Source organism: Oryzias latipes, chromosome 16, assembly GCF_053564925.1.
Source record: "Oryzias latipes strain Hd-rR chromosome 16, Olatipes_Hd-rR_3.1".
NCBI lineage: Eukaryota > Metazoa > Chordata > Actinopteri > Beloniformes > Adrianichthyidae > Oryzias > Oryzias latipes.
Window position 1 is genome coordinate 16,627,938 of NC_136252.1, and position 24,215 is coordinate 16,652,152.

Here is a 24,215-nt window from a genome sequence, read left to right on the forward strand (position 1 = left end):
TTTGGTCCCCATCTGCCCTAATCGTGTTCACCTGTGTCTTGTCTGCCCTGTCTGTATATAAGTCTTGTCTCTGCCTTCCTCCTGTGCTGGTCCATTAACTTCTGCTCATGTTGATCACGTCTTCTTGTCTGGCGTCCATGTCCCTTGCCATGCCACAGTAAGTTTTTGTTTTTAGTTTTGTCATCCTGCTCTGCAGCGCTTTTTGTTAGTTAAATAAACCCACTTGCCCTGAACCCGTTTGCCTCCCGTCTCTGCGCCTGGGTCCTACCTGCTCTCGAGCCTCCCCCCCACACGACATCTATACATCCAATGAAATTAAACTACAAATCAACAAACACAACTGATAACAAATGTCTCTAAAAAATGATGTGTATATTTGCAGAACCTTAAAAACACCAAACAAATAACAAATGCTTCCCAATTAAAGCACAAAAAATGGAACACAAAATGTAAAACCCAAGTTAGAAATTGCAATTTGAAAAAGATACTTTTTTCAGCAGCTTTTCAAAATCAATCACCAATTCTACTCTTCTGTGGATGAAACAAAGAACTCCAGAACAATGAAGCCATTTCTCTAAGTCTCTCTCACCTTCAGTTTTAAACAAGGTCTGTGAAAATCCACCATACATTGGTCACATGAACTCAGAGACCTGCTAAAAGTGCACAATTGTAAAAGCTCTTTTATATAGACAACTGTTTGTTTGCTTAGAGCTCTAAATATAAAAAAAATGCTTTTCTATCACCTAGACACAGATGGAGAACCATATCAACTGGATTAATAACAGGGTGGCATGTTTAGACAACATGAAGCTGTCCATCACATTTTTGACCTAAACATGTAAACACATCCTTGGCTCTGCGGTTAGGAAATGGTATTTGGGAATCTCTTTATACCAGGAGCCAGCCTGGCCATTGGAACATCGCCACAGTGCCCATCCAGACTGGGACAGCAACGGGGTCCACTTCAGAGCCGTGAGCTGCTGTGTTTAACTCCAGCTGTCCCAGCAAGGTAGACAACTGCAGCAACATCCACTGACCAAGCTGACAAGCCCTGGCAGAAAAGATCCCCACAAGAAAAACACTGGCTCAGGCAGGCTGGTCAAAAAAAAATAGTTTTGCCATTGTCTTGCAGCTCGCAGATCAAGTGGTTTAGTTTTCCAGTAATGTCAGTCAAGAATGCAAGTTCAGATTCACAATGTTCATATTCACCATATTCAACAGACATCTCCTCCAATAGCACCTTAAAAATCCTGTGCTGTTTAGCTTTGCAGCTGAGGTTGTTTACGATTTTCAGAATAAGAGTCATTATATGTCCAGAGCCAATCACTTCTGCACATAAGGCCTGCTGGTGAATGACGCAGCAGTAATGCAGACATTTTGGAAAGTCTGGGTCAGCTTTACAGTGAGTGATGAAACCTGTTTGTCTATTGATCATAGCAGGAGTCCCATCTGCAGTCACTGCTACCAGCTTTTCTAATTGTACCTTTTTCTGCACAAAAACTCCTTCACCGTGTTATACATTTCAACTCCTCTTGTAATTGTCTGTTAGGGCAGATGTGTCAGGAGTTCTTCTCTTGTGGAAACCAAAAGCTATGCTGTACTGTTGCCGTCCACAGACTCATCACACTGGACGTTAACCACCTGCACTTTGCAAGATCCCGGTCCAGCTAATTGGCCAAGTTATCAGACATAGCTGACACTCATCTAGACATTGTAGTGGAAATTGAATGAGTTCTATTGTTCTCATCCTTAGGGACAGTGATAGCAATTATCATCATTGCTTGAATTTTTTTCATGCTATATGCAAAAGTCTTTGTCCCTTAAGGCAACAGATTACAGCCCCCCCCCCCCCCCCCCCCCCCCAGGCTGCTGTCGTATTAACAATAGCTTGGAGCTCCAGAATGGACAAGAAAAAACGACGAGAATGGCTCGAGCAGGGCGTTGCTCACGGGGCAGTCGCTCGTGCCATGCGGTCGCACGTGCTCGGGCCCGCTAAATGCTACTTGTAGCTTTAATTATTATTATTATTATTATTCTACCGGAAGAGTCGCCTTTTTGAGGCCTTTAACATACCCCAAAACTCACCAAATTTGGCACACACATCAGGAGTCGCGAAAAATTTCGTATTTTATAGGAGATTGGCATGGGCGCACAAAAACGGCTCGATAGCGCCACCTACAGTGACTTTTGTCCCGACGCCCCGCATACGCTTTAACGTACAAGCTTGATTTTTACAGGGCATGTTCTTCAGATGGAGACCTACAAAAAAGTCTGAAAGGACCCACCTGTCAGTCGCACAGGAAGTCTGATATATTGAGGTCAATATGTCATTTTTGCTTCATTTTGGACATTTGCAGGCCTCGCTCTAGAACGAACTCCTCCTAGAGATTTTGGAGTAATGACTCCAAACTTTGGTTTTGTAAACTAGACACATGTCCGATGTTAAATTGCGAAGCTTTTAAGTTTTTACGGATGTTTGTGACCGTGGCGGCGCGTCGAAAATGGAGGTCATTTTGAAAACACGCCATGAAAAGAAAAATGGCCATTACTCAGCCATGCAAAATCCAATCTGATCCAAAATTGATATGCATGATTGTAGTCTGACCCTGACCACATCAGAAGTGGAAAAATCCAGAACAGGTGTAGCGCCACCTGCTGGCAACAGGAAATGACATGTTTTACTTGGAGCATCACTGCTCCGAGTAGGATGAGCCGACACACCTGAAAATGACGTCCACCTGTTGAAAAGCCATTGAAGTTTACTCTGACAAAAAACCATAACTTTCAATGCGGGGGTGTGGTCGTGACAGAGCGGCAAAGTTGGGCATCTCGCCATGCACACAAAAGTTGCTCTCACGTGCACATTCCTTGTCCAATCTCACTGAAATTCAATGGATATGATGAAGCTTCTATTCTGAACCCATGGATATGACAATCTTGGACGAGCTCTATAGCGCCACCTAGTTATTGCATTGGGCACATTCTGCCCTGTATTTTCTCTTTGCTTTGTCCGATGTGCATGAAATTAAAACTGGAGATACTCTGAAGGGTCCTCTCTCATAATCTGAAGTTTCATGGGTGTACACCTGACGGTGCCTGCGTAACAGGAAGTGGTCGATTATGTGCACCCAAATAATAGAAATTTATTATAAATCAGCCGTTTGTCTCAGGAAGCTGAGATTTCAGAATTAAATGCCTTTAATAACCTCCAGCTTTGATATGTAACACTATAGGGTCTACGAGAAACTTCATCACTTGATTTTTTTAATGAAATTTTGGACTGAACAAAGATTTTTAGCATAAATTCTGTTTAGGTTATCAGCACCAAGAATTCAACTTTCATAGGCATTTATGTGCTACTGCTTCCTAAAAAAATTCAGAATTATTGAAGTTACAGGTGAACTTTTAGACAACATTTCATCCAAAAAGGTCCGAAAACGTCTTTTTAGGCAAAACTGCAAACACCTATTTTTTTGCATAACTTATCTTTCAAATATCAGCACAAAAAAATTAAAAACGGTAGGGATCTGTGTTTGCTGCCTTCCATATTTTTTTCAGACTTAAAAGTGTAACAGATGATTTATAAAAAATCCTTTTTCATCCAAAAACCTGTGTTAAATCTGTCTAGACTCCAAACAAACGTTTTTTTATGGTAACTTATGTTTCAACAATCGACACCAATTTTCACAGACCTATAGCTAAACATGTCCCATAGCTACCTGAATATTTTCATAGATATAAAATGAACTGGTCATTCTAACATCTGGCATTCTAACATCTAACATCTTACATGTCAAAGCCTCTCTCAGCCTGGCTCTGCTGAAGGAGTCGTGTTACAACCCCGCCCCCTCCTGCTGGGACCCCTGCTATGTAAATTAGCAAGCAGTGAACAGAGAGATGAGAAGTAAGAATGGCCATTACTCAGGCATGCATAATCCAAAGACAGCCAGTTAAACACTGAAAGACATATTTTTTCGGTATGTCTTTCATACATCTTTAGTATTAAAAACTCTCCAAGATGAATGTGCCTGACTCCACCTGCAGGTGGATCACAGACTTCCTGACGGACAGACAGCAGTATGTGAGGCTGGGGAAGCTCGTCTCAGATACTCGGACCACAAGCACCGGATCCCCCCAGGGCTGTGTCCTTTCACCCCTGTTACTCTCCCTGTACACAAACAGCTGCACAGCTGGTCACCTGTCTGTCAAAGTCCTGAAGTTTGCTGACGACACCACACTCATCGGCCTCATCTCTGACGGAGATGAGTCGGCCTACAGGAGTGAAATAGCCAGGCTGGTGTCATAGTGCAGCGCTAACAACCTGGAGCTTAATGCTCTGAAGACAGTGGAGATGACAGTGGACTTCAGGAAGGCCCCAGCCCCCCTCCCCCCTGTCATCCTCTGTGACTCCCCGGTGACCTCTGTGGAGTCCTTCTGCTTCCTGGGAACCATCATCAGCCAGGACCTCAAGTGGGAGCAGAACATCAGCTCCATCACTAAGAAGGTCCAGCAGAGGATGTACTTCCTGAGGCAGCTGAAGAAGTTTCACCTCCCTGAAAAGATGCTGGTAGACTTTTACACCGCCATCATCGAATCCACCCTCACGTCCTCCATCACAGTCTGGTTCGCTGCGGCCACGGCCAGAGACAAGGCCAAGCTGCAACGCGTCATCCACTCAGCAGAGAAGGTGATCGGCTGCCACCTCCCGTCTCTCCAGGAGCTGCACATCTCCAGGACCTGGAGGCGGGCAGCCAGGATTGTAGCCAACCCCTCTCATCCAGGACATAATCTCTTTCGGCCCCTCCCTTCTGGCAAGAGGCTCCGGTCCATCAGGACCAGGACCTCGCGCCACAAGAACAGCTTCTTCCCCACTGCAGCCAGCCTGCTGAACAGAACCCCAACTCCCCCAGGTGACCCCCCCTCCACCCCCCGCCCACCAAAGGACTGTCGGTGCCACTTACAGGCCCCACCATCCCAGCCCATCTGTGCTCCCACTTTAATTCACCTTACTCTACTGTATATAGTGTGTTGTTAACTTAATTTTTAACTTATTCTTAATTGCACTATACACCAAGTCAAATTCCTCGTTTTGTAAAGTGCGCTCTACTGAACCTGGCAATAAAACTTTTTCTGATTCCTGATTCTGATTCTGATTCTATTAATCATTGTTTTTTATTCATTCAAAATGCAATTAAATCAATATTTTATCTTTTTTCTTTTCCTTTTTCTTTTTTTTTTATCTCTTATATCCTTTTTTATAATCAATGTTTGAACTTCTTTTCCTTTCTATTGTCATGGTTTCAGTTTGTTGTCTTTTTTTTCGCTTTAGTTCTTGTTCTGTCTTGTTTGGTTCTGTTTCCTGTTTTATTTTGAAAGGTTTCCTGTCTTGTCATGTTTCTTGAGTTTTACTTCCTTTGGTCCCCATCTGCCCTAATCGTGTTCACCTGTGTCTTGTCTGCCCTGTCTGTATATAAGTCTTGTCTCTGCCTTCCTCCTGTGCTGGTCCATTAACTTCTGCTCATGTTGATCACGTCTTCTTGTCTGGCGTCCATGTCCCTTGCCATGCCACAGTAAGTTTTTGTTTTTAGTTTTGTCATCCTGCTCTGCAGCGCTTTTTGTTAGTTAAATAAACCCACTTGCCCTGAACCCGTTTGCCTCCCGTCTCTGCGCCTGGGTCCTACCTACTCTCGAGCCTCCCCCCCACACGACATCTATACATCCAATGAAATTAAACTACAAATCAACAAACACAACTGATAACAAATGTCTCTAAAAAATGATGTGTATATTTGCAGAACCTTAAAAACACCAAACAAATAACAAATGCTTCCCAATTAAAGCACAAAAAATGGAACACAAAATGTAAAACCCAAGTTAGAAATTGCAATTTGAAAAAGATACTTTTTTCAGCAGCTTTTCAAAATCAATCACCAATTCTACTCTTCTGTGGATGAAACAAAGAACTCCAGAACAATGAAGCCATTTCTCTAAGTCTCTCTCACCTTCAGTTTTAAACAAGGTCTGTGAAAATCCACCATACATTGGTCACATGAACTCAGAGACCTGCTAAAAGTGCACAATTGTAAAAGCTCTTTTATATAGACAACTGTTTGTTTGCTTAGAGCTCTAAATATAAAAAAAAATGCTTTTCTATCACCTAGACACAGATGGAGAACCATATCAACTGGATTAATAACAGGGTGGCATGTTTAGACAACATGAAGCTGTCCATCACATTTTTGACCTAAACATGTAAACACATCCTTGGCTCTGCGGTTAGGAAATGGTATTTGGGAATCTCTTTATACCAGGAGCCAGCCTGGCCATTGGAACATCGCCACAGTGCCCATCCAGACTGGGACAGCAACGGGGTCCACTTCAGAGCTGTGAGCTGCTGTGTTTAACTCCAGCTGTCCCAGCAAGGGAGACAACTGCAGCAACATCCACTGACCAAGCTGACAAGCCCTGGCAGAAAAGATCCCCACAAGAAAAACACTGGCTCAGGCAGGCTGGTCAAAAAAAAATAGTTTTGCCATTGTCTTGCAGCTCGCAGATCAAGTGGTTTAGTTTTCCAGTAATGTCAGTCAAGAATGCAAGTTCAGATTCACAATGTTCATATTCACCATATTCAACAGACATCTCCTCCAATAGCACCTTAAAAATCCTGTGCTGTTTTGCTTTGCAGCTGAGGTTGTTTACGATTTTCAGAATAAGAGTCATTATATGTCCAGAGCCAATCACTTCTGCACATAAGGCCTGCTGGTGAATGACGCAGCAGTAATGCAGACATTTTGGAAAGTCTGGGTCAGCTTTACAGTGAGTGATGAAACCTGTTTGTCTATTGATCATAGCAGGAGTCCCATCTGCAGTCACTGCTACCAGCTTTTCTAATGGTACCTTTTTCTGCACAAAAACTCCTTCACCGTGTTATACATTTCAACTCCTCTTGTAGTTGTCTGTTAGGGCAGATGTGTCAGGAGTTCTTCTCTTGTGGAAACCAAAAGCTATGCTGTACTGTTGCCGTCCACAGACTCATCACACTGGACGTTAACCACCTGCACTTTGCAAGATCCCGGTCCAGCTAATTGGCCAAGTTATCAGACATAGCTGACACTCATCTAGACATTGTAGTGGAAATTGAATGAGTTCTATTGTTCTCATCCTTAGGGACAGTGAAAGCAATTATCATCATTGCTTGAATTTTTTTCATGCTATATGCAAAAGTCTTTGTCCCTTAAGACAACAGATTACAGCCCCCCCCCCCCCCCCCCCCCCCCAGGCTGCTGTCGTGTTAACAATAGCTTGGAGCTCCAGAATGGACAAGGAAAAACGACGAGAATGGCTCGAGCAGGGCGTTGCTCACGGGGCGGTCGCTCGTGCCATGCGGTCGCACGTGCTCGGGCCCGCTAAATGCTACTTGTAGCTTTAATTTTAAATTGTTAGGCACATGTGAATGCTTTCCTTGAAACAATACATTTGGAAGCTCTGATTATTTCCCAGCAGTAAATATTTTATATTCAACTTTGATGGGGTCAAGGCAGTTTACTGAGATACAAAGTTTCATGGTGGCAATGCTAGTGAAACTTTAGAGGTGGTTAAAGTGTAATCTGAATCAGACTGGTGAGCTGCGTTATAAATTGGCCTTGACAAAGACATTTAAAAGCATACATTTGTCTATGATCAAACCTGCAAACATGCTGCCTACAAACTGTGTAATTCGCATCTTGATTTTTTTTAATGTGGGTTTGAAAAGATCCCATTAGGTCTAAATTCAGAAGAAAATACACAACAGTTCATTTTCTCATCCTTTTAGAGTTCATGGTTGAGCAGCTCTGTTCCACACTATGTACTGTGTAGCTTCTGTACTTGCAATAGATAGACGGTGCACAAACAATAGCCTTTCAGAGAAGGAAAGTCCTCTCTTTTCTCGACTCAAGAGACCATGTGTTCTGCCTACATGTGGAGGTAAAATGATGGGATGTCATGGAGACTTCTAACATGTCTGTGCCATATTTCCTTCAGAATGATCATGTCTCCAAAGATTTGGCATCTTTCCAGATAGGATGTTAAAACTAAAACTCTTTGAGATTGACAGCTCGCATCCCCTCTCTTCCTCCAGACATTTTTATGTCTGCACTGGGATCAGACTCTCTCCGGTCTTGTATTAGACTGGAAAATCAAGCAATAACAGAACACTGAGAGTGAAGCAAGACACAAACCAAACTGTAAATCTTAAGCTCATTTTTATTTAGCTCATTTTCCATCTCTGTCTTGATTTATCATTGCTGTCCTGCTATGACATCCTTGGCTCTGTTCTGGAGCAACACTCTGCTATACAGATATGAGTTACGACCTATTGGGTGTTGGGTTCTCTTTGACTCCTTTGTAACAGCCCAGAACTACATCTATAATGCTGGGCTTCATTATTTGGACCCTATTTAAAGGATTTACAGTACATAGAAAATAATGTTGCTTACCATTTGCATGACATTTAAAATTGTAGCAATAGCCAAGTCTCCCTAATGAATTTTCACGATAAAAACGTATCAAATACGGAAGAAGTCTATGTTGATGTATTTAAAAGGCACTCGTGATCCAACTCCAGGGTCAAAGTTAAGAATTCCAAGATGAAAAGACCTTTTTTTTATTTTTTATTGCCAATACAATCTGGATCAATATTCTCTGATTTTTTATATAATCTTGTTCTTGAACTTACTTCGTTGGCTCATTTAGTATGAGCTCTTTACCATGGTTGACATATTTTGTAAAATTAAGTTTCGTCTATAAACACTGGCTAAGTTTCTTTTGACAAAATTAGAGATTTTTTTTCTTTTGTGGGTCAGCCAAAAGACACTTTCCTATTAATTTTTATGTTTATGTGGTGGATTGAAAAAATAAAGCAGAGAAAAGGCTGTCTTCAAAAAAGTAGTATTTCTGCAGTGTGCATAATGTTGCGCTGCTGACTTTTTTTGAAAAGTATCTAGATCTTAAGAATTATCTTCCAAAATATTCAAAGCACTCAAGCTTGCAAGTCTGAAGTGGAGGGCGAGATAGAATGTTGATAGAATTTTACTATATGCTGTGAAGAAATAGTTAAAAGCGAATAGATCTTATTTTACCAGTCTAAAATCTGTACCTCTCATTTGATTTAGTGAAGTTGTGTGCAACTTAAAAAGGCTTTTCATACTATTGTCATCAACTCTTATTTTTAAGTGGAAAAACGTTGAAATTAGTTACCAAGAAACAATAAATGCGACCTTAAAGTAAGAACCTTCTTTGAGCAGAGAAATGTCAAAAACACTGTTAGGAGTGAAATGCTGCTTCTTACCCTGACAGCTTGGTTTGGCTCTATCCCATTCTGGTCTCTTGCTGTTGCCCATGACACATGTCAGGGTGGAGTAGCCCTGCAGCAGGTAGCCAGCTTCACAATGAAATGTAACCATAGAGCCCAGCTTGTAGTCTGTACCCATTCTAGTGCCGTTCATCACATTCCCTGGATCAAAACAGGCCTCCCGAAGTTTTGCTGAAAGCAAAAATTTGTAAGAGTTTTGTAGTAGTTGCCTTGGATCAAAGGAGTTCCTAAATGTGCAAAAAAGTAAATCTAAAATAAAGAAAATACAGATCGCTAGGACACGACGTAAAAATATATACTTGTAAAAAAACAGATTATTGTTAAGTTCTACAAAAAGCAGGGAAAACAATGATGGTAATTACTTCAAAATTTGCATTAAAAGTAAAAGAAAATCTGCTTTATTTTTATCTTAGAGCAAAATAACAGTCCTAAACAAAAACATGTTGCAATGCAAATACAATTCCCAGTTTGCACTGGCATTACAATACCTTTGTACTCCAGATGAAAGCCAGTATAGCTCACAGAGCCATCACTGCGAAATGCCAAGTACATAAAGTTGGAAGTGCTTTCAATCTTCTCTGGAAGTTTACTGTCTTGGAAACTGCCAATCAGATGAGTGCTGCTGTCTGGTCCATCATAAATGTACAAGAAATCATAGTTGGGCTCAATGCTGAAGCTGCAGTAAGAGAAAGAAGCAAAAAATAAAATAAACGATAAAACTGTGCATTATTTTGCCAAGTCTTAATCATCAGATTGCACAGTTAGTATGGGATTTACAATGCATTATGATTCCACAATGACATTGTGCATTACAATGCAAAAGGCAAATCATGCCGAGAGATTTGTTTTGTGTTCCCAAACAGTCAACTCTCCTATCCTCTACCCCAAGAGGTGAGAGAAGATTAAATTGTTATGACACTACGTTGACAAAATCTTCCCAGACGGCGACAGTGATGCAGTGTATAAAGATGCTTTCATATTGTTGAGTTGTATATCAAATCACATGCTACACCAAGAGGGAGAGGAGCATTTGTTTTCAAAATAATGAGCACAGTTTATGACAAAAATGTAAATAGCTCCGAGATAATTGCATTTGAGTTGGAGCAAAGCAGCTCCAATTTAAAATCGTAATTCCATCCTTTCATTTGACATTCCCAAGAGAAAAAGCAGCAGTGTGTTAATTCTATTAAATGTTTGTTTTGAGGAAAAAGTAAAAAAAAAAAAAAAAAGAAATAAAATACTCTGGTGACTTTTTATTTCCCTTTTTAACTATGAGAATGTTCAAACTGTGAGGGAGTTGAGAAATAATGTACCTTTGGCCCTCTGCAGCTCATCATAAAATCATTTTGCACAAAAGGTAATAGAAGCATCACCATAAAAGCCGCCCCAAGCTGCATCTGTGTATTTGCTGCGGCTAAATGCTTTGATTGCAATTATTTATTTCTGGCTGCCATTCGGCGCAGGGAAAAAAAATCTGCACTGAAATCATAATTTTGCCATGAAATATTCACCAAGAAATCCTCTTTGGGCAAAATGGCTGCAGTGTTTACTTCAATTCTTGCAGAGAAACTGCTGCTTCCCCGCTATCTCCAAGCACACCTGGACTCAAACTCAAACCCTCCGTCACACACATGGTCAGCTTTGCTCTGTAATATGATGTTATAGTTTGTTCCATCGCAGAAAACAAGCAATTCCATGGTACACCCTGAGCTCCTATGCATCCACTGAGAACTGAGTCCATTCTGTTTCAGGCAGGCTACAAACAAACCGTAGGTTTACGGAGAGCTTCATCCTGTAAGCCACTGGACCTTGTGCCTCGGGGACAAAATGTTTCCTTTCTTCTACATCAAAGCTTTTTTTTTCCTCCCCATCAATCGGGCTGCTTTTTGGCAGTAAAAAATCCCAAACTTCCAGCATATTTTTTTTAGATACTTGACTAAAAACAAATCAAGGTGGGTGATTTCGTCACATTTAGTGGAACAAACTGTAATAAGCAACCAACCGTCCCCTAATAATCGAAGGTTACAATACAGGGATCTGCAATTTTAAACACTAAAAGAGCCATTTGGGCCAGTTTCTGACACAACAAGAGCTGAGAGAACTGCAAAGCCCCACTTACACATTTATGAAATCATTAATATATTTGCCATTAAGCAATTAATTTATGACATGTAGCGTTTATCTTTGAAATACCTGAATGTGTAAGATTTTTCAGTTTAAAATAATTTGAACTTCTTCTTCTACTTATGACAGTAGGACATTTGAGTTCCTTTCAAAATAAAATACATCCTGCGTCAAATAATGCAGCAGAAGAAAAAATGCTGGAAAGTCAAGTCAAACATGGAATTTTCCATCATTATGACTTTGCCACACTATACTATTTTTCTCCTTTTAGTTTTGAATATAAACATGACAACACTGGTAAGGACTCGTTTTTTTTTGTCTATACATGTAGGTGTAATCCTTTACTTTACAGACTTTACTTTTAAACAGCAACACTAGTGTTGTAGAGCAGAAGATAAGAACATATGCTTTAGGCTTATTCTAATAACAAATCTATCTGACAGTAGATGATTACAGTAGATTTTGATCACTTTTACTATAATTTTTCTTTGCTTTCTGGCATGTTAAACATCTAAACATAAATGACAAAACTTAATAAACCTAAACAGATTAATCAAAACTAAAGCCCCATTATTTATTCTTACTGTTAGCATTTTATTTTCAAAGCTAAAGAGCCACAATGGAGGGATAAAGGAGCCTTCGTATGTGGCTTCAGAAGGAATATTTATTGTCTTTACTAGAAAGAAAAAGAAGACTTTATTTTTCCCTCAATTTTCCCTTAAACATTTCAAATTTGATGTTACCTGATGAAAGCCAAAGAAATGACGTAATCAGAGTGAACAGCGATTAGCCAGTCGCAGTCTTTGCTGTGTGGGTAGGGGTGTGGGTAGTTGGGAGAAAGGATGAATCCAGAAGATCCAGTCACATTCCCACCGCATGGAGCTTGGTAGATAAGAAGAGGAAAGAGGAAGAATTAAAAGATGTAAGTTTGCTGCTCCAAAGCCCTTTCGTTAAACTCAGTTTAGTATTTAGAAATAAAAGTGATGAGCAGGTCATTATGTATAAATTACTAAAATATTGAACATTTGGTAAAATGCTTTATCAAAACTTGCTGTAGCAGCAGCAAGTAAAAACAGAGGAAAACATCCTTATACATCTGGGTGGTGGATGTTGATGTGTTTTTTTCTCTTTCATACACAAAGAAGTGTTGCTTATGAAGCTAAAAATATACAATAATCCAAACACATTATTCAAAAAACAACAGAAATATCCGCCTCAGAAGTGTGTCACTGTCTCTTCATGTTTTTTGTTGTTGTTTTTATGTCAAGTGTTGGACTGGCTTTCATGCTATCCCCAGTATACTCATGGCTCATACCTGAATATGAAGTCCAGCTATAAAAACAATATAATTGTCAGTTCATAAAATTGTAATGCTTTTATGCTTATGTGCCTTTTACTGACATCATTTGGTGGGTCGGGGCATCAAAAGGAACTGCACAGAATTTTACCGCCTCCCAAATGACTCTGCTTGTCTTTTGTTGAGCTTGATGAATAAAGCAAACAGCTGCTATGTGTAATGACAATGAGTTTGAAACCAAAGGAAAACTGTCTGTTATATTGTGTTTTAACACTTTCGTTGCACACTGAATTTTACATGCAGTCTTGTCGCACTGCTCTGTGTGAGATTGTCACAGAAACCAAAGGACCTGCCAACAATTTTTTTCTTTTCTTTTTCTGACTGAAGTAAATAACTGCAGACATTTTTGGGACAGCAAAGTATACATCACTTCTTTAAAATGACATAACGAAAACATATAAAACTGTTTTTGTTCTAAAGGTTCAAATATATATTATTTGCTGATGACAAAATATTTTTTAATGTAATTTATAATATATGTTCTTAGCAGAACTGAAAATAATGAATGATGTAAATAAATCATCACTAAACCACAAAATAAATTCATATTTTGCAACAAACACACAAATCAGAATATTTCATTTGAAGTAGATGGCATTAATATTGACAGAGTAAAGGAATTTAAATTTGTGGGTGTCATCATTGATGAGGGTTTTTCTTGGAAATTCCATTTGCTTTTTTATTGTATACCTTCTTGATTGTTCCATATCTAAATTACAGGGGAAACACATGTAAAACATATTTAAGTTCAATTTTTCTTCAATTCTGTCTTCAATTCTTCAAAACAATACACTAAGAATTATCTCTGGCAGTAATTACAGAGATTTATCCGACCAGTTATTCAGTAAAAATTTAAAAATATTAAATTCAAAGATTTACTTGATCAAACTATTTATTGTTTAAAAGGATGTGAGATTTTATCACTGCAAATTATCTGAACAAAAACAAATGAAAGATGCGTTTCAATTCAAGGAATCAAGATAAATAACAATCTAAAACAATCAATTATAGAAACCAAATTATAAATCACTTTCAAAAACTTGTTAAAAAAGAACAATCAGTGAACCTTGTGGCTTAATTCCAGGTACCTAAGTTTAGAAATAAGATCCGAATTTGCCAGTTTCAGTGTTATTTGATGTAAACCACACGCATACATATATTGCAGATATGTATGTTTAGACATGGTTCCTGTTCTGTCATTTTTAATTCCCCTCTTTTTTTCTCTTTCCTTCTATGTAAACAGGGCAGAAAAACACATGTTCTTCTTTCTGTTCCTTTTTGTTTCCCCGGTATAAGTAATTGTGCAAGATCTTTTTTTTGTTTGTTTTATGGAAATGAATTGAAATAAATGAAAAAGAAAACTAAAGTGCTTTCAGTTTCAAAACTGAGTAAAGTTTAGATAAATATGAGAAGTCTTCATTTGTTTCACCGAGCACTGAGGGGAGAACTAGAATCCAGGCAGCAGCTAGTTAACACCCCCCACCCCCTCCTTCACCATTTCTATCTCACCGATCCCTTACACTTCCTTCCCCCATTTTCCCCTCTCTATCGCCTTCACACATCCATCCCTCCCTGTCCAACTCACACTATCTCCCTCTTTCTTACCGATGCAGCTTGAAGGGCTAGGTTGCCAGTAGTATCTATTTTCCACCTGGATGCAGGTGATCTTGCTCTCTCCCTGCAATTCATAACCTGGATCACAAGAGAAGGTCACCGAGTCGCCGGGCTCCCGCCCTTCCCCGTTGCGACTGCCATTCATGGGGATGCCTGGATCCCTGCAGGCTGTCGCCAATGAACCTAAAGGGCAAACATACACATGTGACTCAAACATACATCAGGTAGCAGATGCACACATGGACAGAAAATCAATGAGAGCAAGAAGGAACACGCACGCAAGGTTTACACATCACTGTGGGCAGCTGCTAAAATGAAACTGTAGCTTAAAGTGAGCAGATTACTGACTGATGTCAGTCGAAACTGCCATTTCCACTAATCTATTTTTCTAAACCACAGCTGTGAAGCAGCTCTGGGCTTTTGAGAGCAGTCTGGTAATATCGGATGAATCCTTTAATGATTCTATTTGGGCATTCTACTTTCTACACTGTGTTTTGTTTTGACAACTGGAGATCAGCTCAGTTTAGTTAAATGTTTGTGTTGTTGTCCTTTTTTTATTCTAAAAACATGAAAACATTGTAATAAATTCTAAGAAAAAAACACAGCAAAGCTGATCTCTAGACACAGGCCAGCTCCACTGTTGGTTGTACAGAGACATTGGGGTGTTATGTCCCCACACACAGAAAGATGTTCTGTGACAGGTCTCCCAGCCAAGACTTGAACCGGGGTTTTCTTGATCGGTGCGTTATGACGTAATCACGTCTCTTCACTTATAAGTTTTGACACTAAGGTTTCATTAACTCAAAATGCTTTAGTCCAATAAAGATATAACTGAGGTCAAAGTTGAAATTTTTATTTCTTTAGTTAATTTTAATTTGGCGGGTCAGTCATGACATTTGTCAAGCCCATATCTGACCTTGTCTTGTCATGACCTTTGACATGACTCACAGATTAATCAAAATTTAGAGGAAGGCGGTAGAATTAGTTGGTTCATTGTAAAACAAACAATAGTAACTTTTGCTCCAAAAAAAGAAAGATCTGATTTCTATGCAGGTAAGGAAAGCAAATATAAGTTGGTTCCACCCTTTATGTTAATATAAAATTGTCGCAAACAAACAATTTTGACCTGCTTGCATTTGCACAAACTTGTGTCTTTTTATTTACCATGCAAGGACAAAGCAGTTTATAGTCGGCTAAATAATTGGATTTCACATCTTTCAGTTCTGGGAACCAGTAACCGTGGGCAAAAAGAGTGTCTAAGTACAGTATGAATTTATAAAATCAATTTCGTTTTGCAGAGCACAGAATTCTGATTCATTGATTTTTGCATTAGGCTGCTATGTGTGGATGCAAAATTGAAAGCATTAACAAAGCCATTACATGGCATATGGAGTGTTTTCTTTTTCCACTTGCTTCCAGGTGCTTTAGCTGTTAAACTACTTATCACAAAACACATGGAGCGCATCAGCATTAGAGCTGCAGACAGAGAAGGGTTAAGCGCAGTGGACTGTGACATAGCAGGAGCTTTAACTGCAAAGCAAGACAAGACGAACAGTCATAGGACACACTGGGAGACAAGATAAGAAGCCTCCTACATGCTATTTTCTCATGTTACAAGAATATGTGATCCAAGTATAAAGCTACTGAAAAGTAAAATAAAAAAGAGCCTGGTCTTAAAATGTTTTATAACATCACATTGTTCGGGAAAAACTCTGAGAAAACAAGCAGGAATGAATAGTTACTTGAGAAATCGATGGCAAAACCAGACTTGGTGATGTAGAAGTCAGTCTCAAACTGAATGGTGACAATGTTGAGAGTGGAGTGGATCCCTTCAGGCAGCAGTGAGCCGCTGACCTCCTTCAAAGACATTTCATTCTCAGGAGGCCCATCCCAGACCTTCAAGATGTCGTGGGATGCTTCTGTGTCGAATGCAAGAAACTGAAGACTGAAAGAGAGGACGACAAAAGATTTTTTTTTTTTAAATGCAGCAAAACAAAAGAGGAACAAAAATGGAAAAAGAATACCACTTTGCAAAATAAAAATAAAAATTAATTGCTGCTTTGTCAGCTGTTTATTTAAATGTAATTTGGTAAATTAAAAATAAGAACGGACTTCAGGCAAGAAAAAATGAATATAAAAAAAATTTCTAATAGGGGCTGAATAAAGAAAGATGAAAATACAACATCAGGGAAATAAATCAAATAAAATACGTCTAAATAGTTATCAGTATTTTAATGTTGCCTAAAAACCAAGCATAATTCTTGAAAAATTATATAATGTTTAGCTATATTCTGGCTAGAAAATATGATGGTCTATAGCTTCTTTCTCCATGTGTTTTTCTACATGGTTTTTATTTTTTGGGTTTGAGATAGGGTCTTTTCTTTGGATTTCTTTCTGTTTTTTTGAGCCCCATTTTCCTTGAAGTCTTGGTAACATGTCATCAAACTGTCATTTTTGCTGTACCTGTTCCTGGTACCTTATTTACTCACCAGCATCCCCTCACTCCATTATCCTTTGAGTATTTTCTCCTGCCTTTCTACCATTTTCTGCAGCATCTTTGTCTGTTTGTCCCTACGCCTTTTTTGACTACCTGACACTGCAACACTTTTAGGATTTTTTTCTTCATTTAGTGTCCTTCTCCATGTGTAGGCCTGTGCTGTGCCCATTTTTTAAACATGAAATGTGACACAAATGGGTGATGTTTTACAATGACAAAAGCTTTCAACGTAAAGGGACAAAATACTTTCTTGTCCCAGGAACATTGCTCTGGGTGCTATCACTCTCCCTCCTCCGATTTTTGTTAATGGAGCTGCCGCTGGCTTTTTTTGTCCAGTGACATCTTTTTATAGAGGGTTCATCATGTTTAAAGTTTCACATGCACTTCCCGTTCCTCAACATACCACTTTTTAGAACATAGTGAATTGAGGCTGTGCTTATAACGTGATCCAAAGCAGCTAATAGTTTAATAAGGCCAAAGTCGTTAGTTTTATCAAAAGTCTTGAGAGAATTTGTTTTATGCGCTCAAGCTGGAAATGTGATTTATGTATCATTTTCATTATCATTGTGATTTATGTATCATTGCTAATTGTGAAGTAATGTTTGTTTTATGAAACGCAGGTTTGGAGTTCAGGGGCGTTTAGTGAGAGAAACTGATAAAAGTTGATTTGAGCTGATTTTTATTTTATCTTAAAAGCTTTTTAACTTCTTGTAATAAATATACCATGAGAACGATTTTTTTCTTCTCTGTCACTTTCATTTTCCTTTGAGGTCAACGCTGGTGAAGTTGAACACAAATTATGTTTTAATTTGTGCTAAACGTTCATAAACTCTCGGATGTCCTGATGAAACTGTACTGGCACATATCTATGTATATGTATGTCTGTTTGTTTATTACCTTCTAATGATTCTTACCTCCCTACTGTCAAATGGCTTTATGCACATAGCAAATATGTTTATATTATTGCACATATTAGTTTTTCACAGAACAGACATGTTTATATTGTGTCATATTGTTATGATATGATGGATATGATGACAGCTTCAATATCATTGTACGATGGTGAGGATAAAGGTATAGCTTATCACATCTAATCTAACTGAGAAATGGTTTCAAACATTTTATGCATAAATGATTAATAACCGAGACAGGATTTTTTTTTTAAATGTTTTATGTCTAGATACATATGTATTTGAAGTTATAATGTAGCCCATACCACTTATTTTGATGTATGCAAGAGTGAGCATCATCAGCTGGACTTACCTGACAATGTTGCCAGGGGTGACCTCAATGGTCCAGGTGCATCTTAGGTTATTGTCGTAGGGGAAGGGATACCCAGGGGAAAGGATTCGGCCTGTAGACTCACCCTTAAAACTGCCACCACATTCCGCTGAAGGAACACGCAAACATTTGCATATCATGAATGAAAACCTCTAGCTCAATATTACAGACATAAATTCCAGAGCAAAGGTGCATCAGCTAAAGCTGAAGTCATACACATGGTCGTTGTAGGTCCGGAGGCTACAGTGCCCAACAATGGGCTCATCTCTGACCAGAGATGCAAAACATGTTTTGTCTCTAAGCGCGTGTCTTAACGAGGCCATTAATTAACTACATAAAGATTATGTCCAGAACTATTGGGAGAATATGGCTTCAAATGTTAATGACTAAAGCAGTATCTTATCATCTCATCTACACCAAGATGTCTTCTCCCTTATCACCTTGCCATCTAAATTACAGAATAGAGGGCACTTAATTAATAGGAAAACTGTATTACATAGCAACAGTGCTAGGGCCATAATCAGTATCATAACACTTGGCGATTATTAAAGCACTCAGAAGGAGAGTTGGATGCGGCCCTGGAGAAAGAGCCAGAAACATAATTTGGAATTCCACTCGAAGGGTCTTGGGACTCGTTTACTGTTGATTATTCATTGATCCTGTGGTCTTTACAGTAAATCAATCCTAGGATTTTCGAAATCATTGTAATAATAATCATTATTATTGTTAATAGTAAACTTTTTAATATTTTAGATCATGTCACAGTGCCAAACCTTAAGCATGCCTTATTTAAAACAGGTAGTGCACCACAATGGCATTTTCAGAGTTATTCTGCCCACGTACAGAATTTGTAAATAATTTTTTCCCCTCATCCATCACTTCTGGGCACCCAGACACAGAACCTGCCTCTCAGCACCTTTCTTAACTCAGACAGAGGTAAACGCTTTATCATTTCTGCCCCTTTGTGTCCCAGCACAGGCTTTGTACGAAAACAGGCAGGACAGAGATGCATATACATGACTAAGAAAGATGTATTTACAATAACAAATATATTTATTAAGAAAAATGCTTAATAATCACCTAGAATTAAAAGAGTGACATAATGCACCAAATAAATGAGTCAAAGAAGAACGCTGAAAGCTGAACATCAATGCCTCACTTTAGGCTTCTGATTGATCAGATGATTGTATGCCTCAAGAACACACAGAAAGATCAATGATCAACAATGAAACACCAGAGCTGTTTATATTCTCCTGCACAATGACAAGCAGCACGTGTCTTTCAATAAGGTGGAAATCATGTCGGGATAAATCCTTTGGATTAGCGCCTTGCTGAGCTTTGTTGACTCTGGGTCTGTTCTGAATAATAAATTAAGGCAGAAAGAGTGAAAGGGAGGGACAAGACAAGTACATGTGGCAAATATGGGTCAAAAATAGAGCGAGAGAGAAGAAGAAAAAAGACTTAGCTCAACCAGAAAGTATTACCTATGCATGAAGGGAGGTTGTTGTCCCATGCTCTTCTCTCCCCTGTCATGCACCTGAGCGTGGCACTGCCATGCAGGGTGTAACCTTGTTCACAGTCGAAGGTTATGGAACTTCCAGCAAAATGACCATGGTCGCTGATTTTGAAGCCAAATTGAGGGACTCCAGGATCATCACAGTGTGACAGCTCAAAACCTGGGCAAGTGCATTGAGAAGGTGCAAGAAAGGTGAAAACAAGCACAAATGTCTTATAATTTCACAGATTTGTGTCCACCAAAGAAGAACCTTTCTGCTTGCCACTATTACATTCTCCTTCATCTGTTCTGCAAAAAGGTACTGACTGGATTTTGAATGTTAATCATCAGCTCAACAAGGAGCAGGTCTCTATCATTTTGGATTCAAATTTAAGAATGTTGCTTTTAAGTTTAATGAATGTTGACAAGTTAGACTGACATTCATTGAAAACAAAAATGTAGATTTATGTTCTAAGAATAAGTGCTAGTTTTAGATTTTATGAGGCTTTCTTAAGATTGGCCAACTAAGATTGTATTCTATTTTCGTTCACGTTTTCTTCTAAAGTGAGTAATTTCCACTTATTAAACTAGTCATTTGTCATTGTATTCAAAATGAACTATTAGGTACATAAACTATACAAACAATTTGCTTAGAACTAGTAAAAAAAGAAACATTGGGTTGTATAGTATTCAGTTTGAAGTAATTCTATCCAACAGCTTTTTTTCAACCTTATTTTTCTCTTTTTAAATGCTTGTGTGGAACTATTGATATCTCACTATAAGAGTTCCTGTTCAGGCAAAATGACTTGCTGCATGGACAGAAAATGTTCCTTCTAGTATTTTTTCTCTTATTTTCCTTTTCTGCTGCTTACTATTTTTATACTACCTCCTTTTGCACTGCAGAAATGTAGAATGTATTTTAAAATCTTTGGGATGGGATAAGAAAATACCAGCCAGAAACAAGCAGTTACAATAATTCTTTAGTTCTCTGGGTTTGACCGTGACCATTGCTTTTAATCTGCTTCTTTCTTCAAAAGACTAGTGCGCTGCTGCACAGATACAGTGGCCTGGCTGCACATAAAGCCAGCAGTGCTGATTTATGGTTGCTTCTTACTGCGAGGTCTACACCCATGCCAGGTAGTAGTATTACAAGTGTCATGCCCAGTATAAATTCCCAGCAGTTAATGCTCACATTTAGAAAATTACCTCAGCCCTTTGGGTAGAAAAGTCATGAAAACATGACCAGACTTCTTGTTCAGTCGTGATTTAAACTAACCGTGCTCTCCTTTCTCCTTTTAGCCTCGTTGTTCGTACATCAGTCAATCTCCCAGGTTGAATTTACTTTAGATGAGAACACAAGGTGAGTGCTGTCCTTTAAGATGGACGCAATGGTTTATGTGATACTTTTCAACTTGACAACAATTTATCACAAATTTGGAGGAATATTTGTAAGTTTTAATTTTACGTATGTGTTATGCAGCCACAAAATATTCTGTAATGAACTTTCTCTACGACAAAACCAAAGATTGTTTGATGTTTCAAATAATAATCAAATGAGCTGTTGCACTTAGCATATTTAGTGCAATTATTACTCAAAGGCGTAAGCTCTCAAACTGTGAGTTGTGGTTTGAATGGAAGAACGTTCTTCATCTAGTCTGAAGGTTTGATCCCCCGCCTATAACACTAAGCCCTGGCGTAATCACTGATATGTTCTGCAGTTTGTCTTTTTACCAAGAAAAACAAAATCTGCATTTGTTTAAGCACACACATTCACAGACACACACTGTAGGGTGCTTTGGAAAAAAATAACCCTGCAATGCCCACTACATCAAAGAAATGCAAGAAAATTCTTTCTTTTTGGTTATCACCCTTTGGTGAAGTCCATAAAAAACTGTAATATCATCTTTTAATGAGAAAAAGATGGTATATTTGTTAATTTTTTTTCTTACAACAATGTTAGATTAAAAAGTAAAAATATTAACATGAGTGTTTAGGGGGAAAAAAGCACTTTATTATCCGCTGCTTCAATTTTGATTCACACATTTTTAACATGGTGTAGCTGTATTATAAAGAATTATCAACTATTTTTGCATTTTGCAATACAGAATGTTGTTCTTAAACAAATAATAATAGATGAGTTATTGTCTCCATAAAGTTTAAAAATGACCAAAGTGTGTTTTTGAGATTTCATGGAAGCTAACATTTTGAAATGAGCAGGAAAAGCCCTTCTACTGCCCCTAGTGGAATGATGATGCACTACAAGGCAGAAAGCATAGACCAAGTTATATACAATGGATCTATAAAGAAAGTTTGCACCATGCTAATGAGATAAGGGTCACAGAAATGAATGTTTCAAATATGATACTATTGTAGAATAGACTGAAATAATGTATATTTTTATACATTTTGTAACATTTTGTGAGCAAAAACTCACATTATGACCAACATCCAGCAGCAGACATACCACTGCAGGTCACATGACACTTCAGAAAAACCAGTTAGAATCAGACCCTGCATTTGCAGCAGGGTTCAAACACATGGACAACTGATCCACACAGGGGGACATCCTAAGGGACGTAGTTTGTTACTTGAGGAAACAAAAAGGAGAAATTTTAATCACTCTGGGCTACTCTGTGTCTGTTCATTAAGAGAAAGATAAGTTTGGTCCAGCGCGCTGACGGTAAACTAATTCTCTGTATAACCTAAATTGCTTAATTTGCAACATTTTTAAACCATTGTTAATCTTTTAACTTGTTATTTCTCCATTTTGTTGAGTTTAATTTTCTCTCGAATAAAAGACCGAGGCACAAGGGTTAAATAAGGTTGAACGTATTTGTTACACCAGTCTGAAAAGTTTAAAAGTTTCAAAATTGATGGCGCCTCTCTCTAACATCTGTGCTTATTTATGTCAAAAAAACAAAAAAACAAGCATTAAGAAAGAATATGTCAAAAATCTCAATTGTAGGTGACAAACAAAAACATTTAATTGGACAAAAATCTGTTCTCTCCCCAAGGGATTCTCCTGTCACAGTAATGCATTTGAAATGGTTGGCAGCAGGACCCAATCAGCAAGTCAATTATAGGAGAAACTTAATACTATGAATCTATTTAAGGCCTGTTCACAAACAATATAACCATTAGTTTCAATATAAACATGCACATGTGGATGAAGAAAACATAAACAGGGTAAACATTGGATCTAGAAACAAGCAATCCCAACAAAAATCCATTCATTGATTAAGTAAATTCAGGCAGACATGGATTTCTAGAAAATACTCTAATCGCAGGAGGGAAAAGTGCAAGAAAATAGTGAGATTCACATGGAGAGACAGAGGAAGAGAAAGATCGGATGGAAAACCACACATTTTCCTGTCAGAGAATGGCAGAGAGAGCCATGCTGTGTTTAATAGACACCCTGACAGTGAAAGACACAGTATGGTAGGGTGAGGGTCAATTAGGACCCTCTTTTAGATTCTTCCACTTGAAATGAGGGGCTCCGAAAATGAGGCCAAAATCATTCATTTGGATAAGCTTTAGGACCCTCCTCCCCCACAGGAAATGAATTGCGACTTACTGTGATATATGAGGCGGAACCCTGCTGCTGTCGACTCCTGGTCTGAGTAAAATTCCAGCCACATATAGTTAGAGGTGCTGGTGAGGAAAAGGCCCTGCATCTGTGAGCCTGTGTAGGTGCCGAGCAGTGGAGCCGTACCATCCTTCCCATCATACAGCTAATCAGAGACAGAGGAATTGTGAGACAGTTGTGCAGTTTTCACAATGAGAAAGCTATCTTTGAAATAGATTCAACAACAGAAAATTCTACACAATGTAAGGGGCACTTTAAAGCCTTCTAATCTGCAGCGCCTTGTTTATGGATGAATTCTGGTTGTGCTGCAAACAACGTTGGGATTTAAAGGTTTTAGGAATACGCTAACACTTTTAACGTGGCTATCATGTGGTGTGTTATTCATTAGCAAAAAAGTGGTCTATTCAAGTGTACTGCAAGTATTGGCAACCTTTTTTACGCTAAAGGTGAGTCAGTATACTTGAAGTTTACTTTTTATATACTATCTATATGTAGTATACTTAAAATAAACTTAAAGTGTACTACTTTTTGCAAAGGACAAACAAGTTCTTGAAATACTGTGAAAGAAAGGCAGTTCATAAAGTTTTACTGACTGATGGACTTATCTCTGACTCTTTTGTCTCTCTGAATGTGCCTAAATTATGACATAAATTTGAAAATAGACCACTCATTGACAGTGCACCTTATAATCCTGGGCGCCCTACGGTGGAGAAAATACGGTTTATAAATGTATTACCTGAACTCTGAATTAAAAATGATTTTAAAAGACAACATACCCTTCAGAAGTATAATAAAAACATGATATTTTGGACAATGCAAAAAAAATGCAAATAAAACTTCAATTAAAAAGAAAACACATTAAAATTAAACTACTTGAGCTTGTGAACTATAGTGAAAAAACAAATGCAA

At 38.5% G+C, this 24,215-nt stretch overlaps 1 protein-coding gene across 7 annotated transcripts in view; it reads right to left on the minus strand.

Moving 5' to 3' along the window:
- Positions 1-24,215, minus strand: part of LOC101167820 (CUB and sushi domain-containing protein 3) — a 301,513-nt gene that overhangs the window by 170,720 nt on the left and 106,578 nt on the right. For all 7 annotated transcript variants that reach the window (XM_078933064.1, XM_078933067.1, XM_078933068.1 and 4 more), the window contains 8 exons: positions 23,295-23,451; positions 19,710-19,901; positions 18,208-18,334; positions 16,190-16,392; positions 14,439-14,630; positions 12,220-12,358; positions 9,841-10,028; positions 9,329-9,523 (listed from right to left, as the gene is read on the minus strand). In XM_078933064.1, coding sequence (XP_078789190.1) covers positions 9,329-9,523; positions 9,841-10,028; positions 12,220-12,358; positions 14,439-14,630; positions 16,190-16,392; positions 18,208-18,334; positions 19,710-19,901; positions 23,295-23,451 — 1,393 coding nt within the window. The remainder of the gene's footprint in view (positions 1-9,328; positions 9,524-9,840; positions 10,029-12,219; positions 12,359-14,438; positions 14,631-16,189; positions 16,393-18,207; positions 18,335-19,709; positions 19,902-23,294; positions 23,452-24,215) is intronic.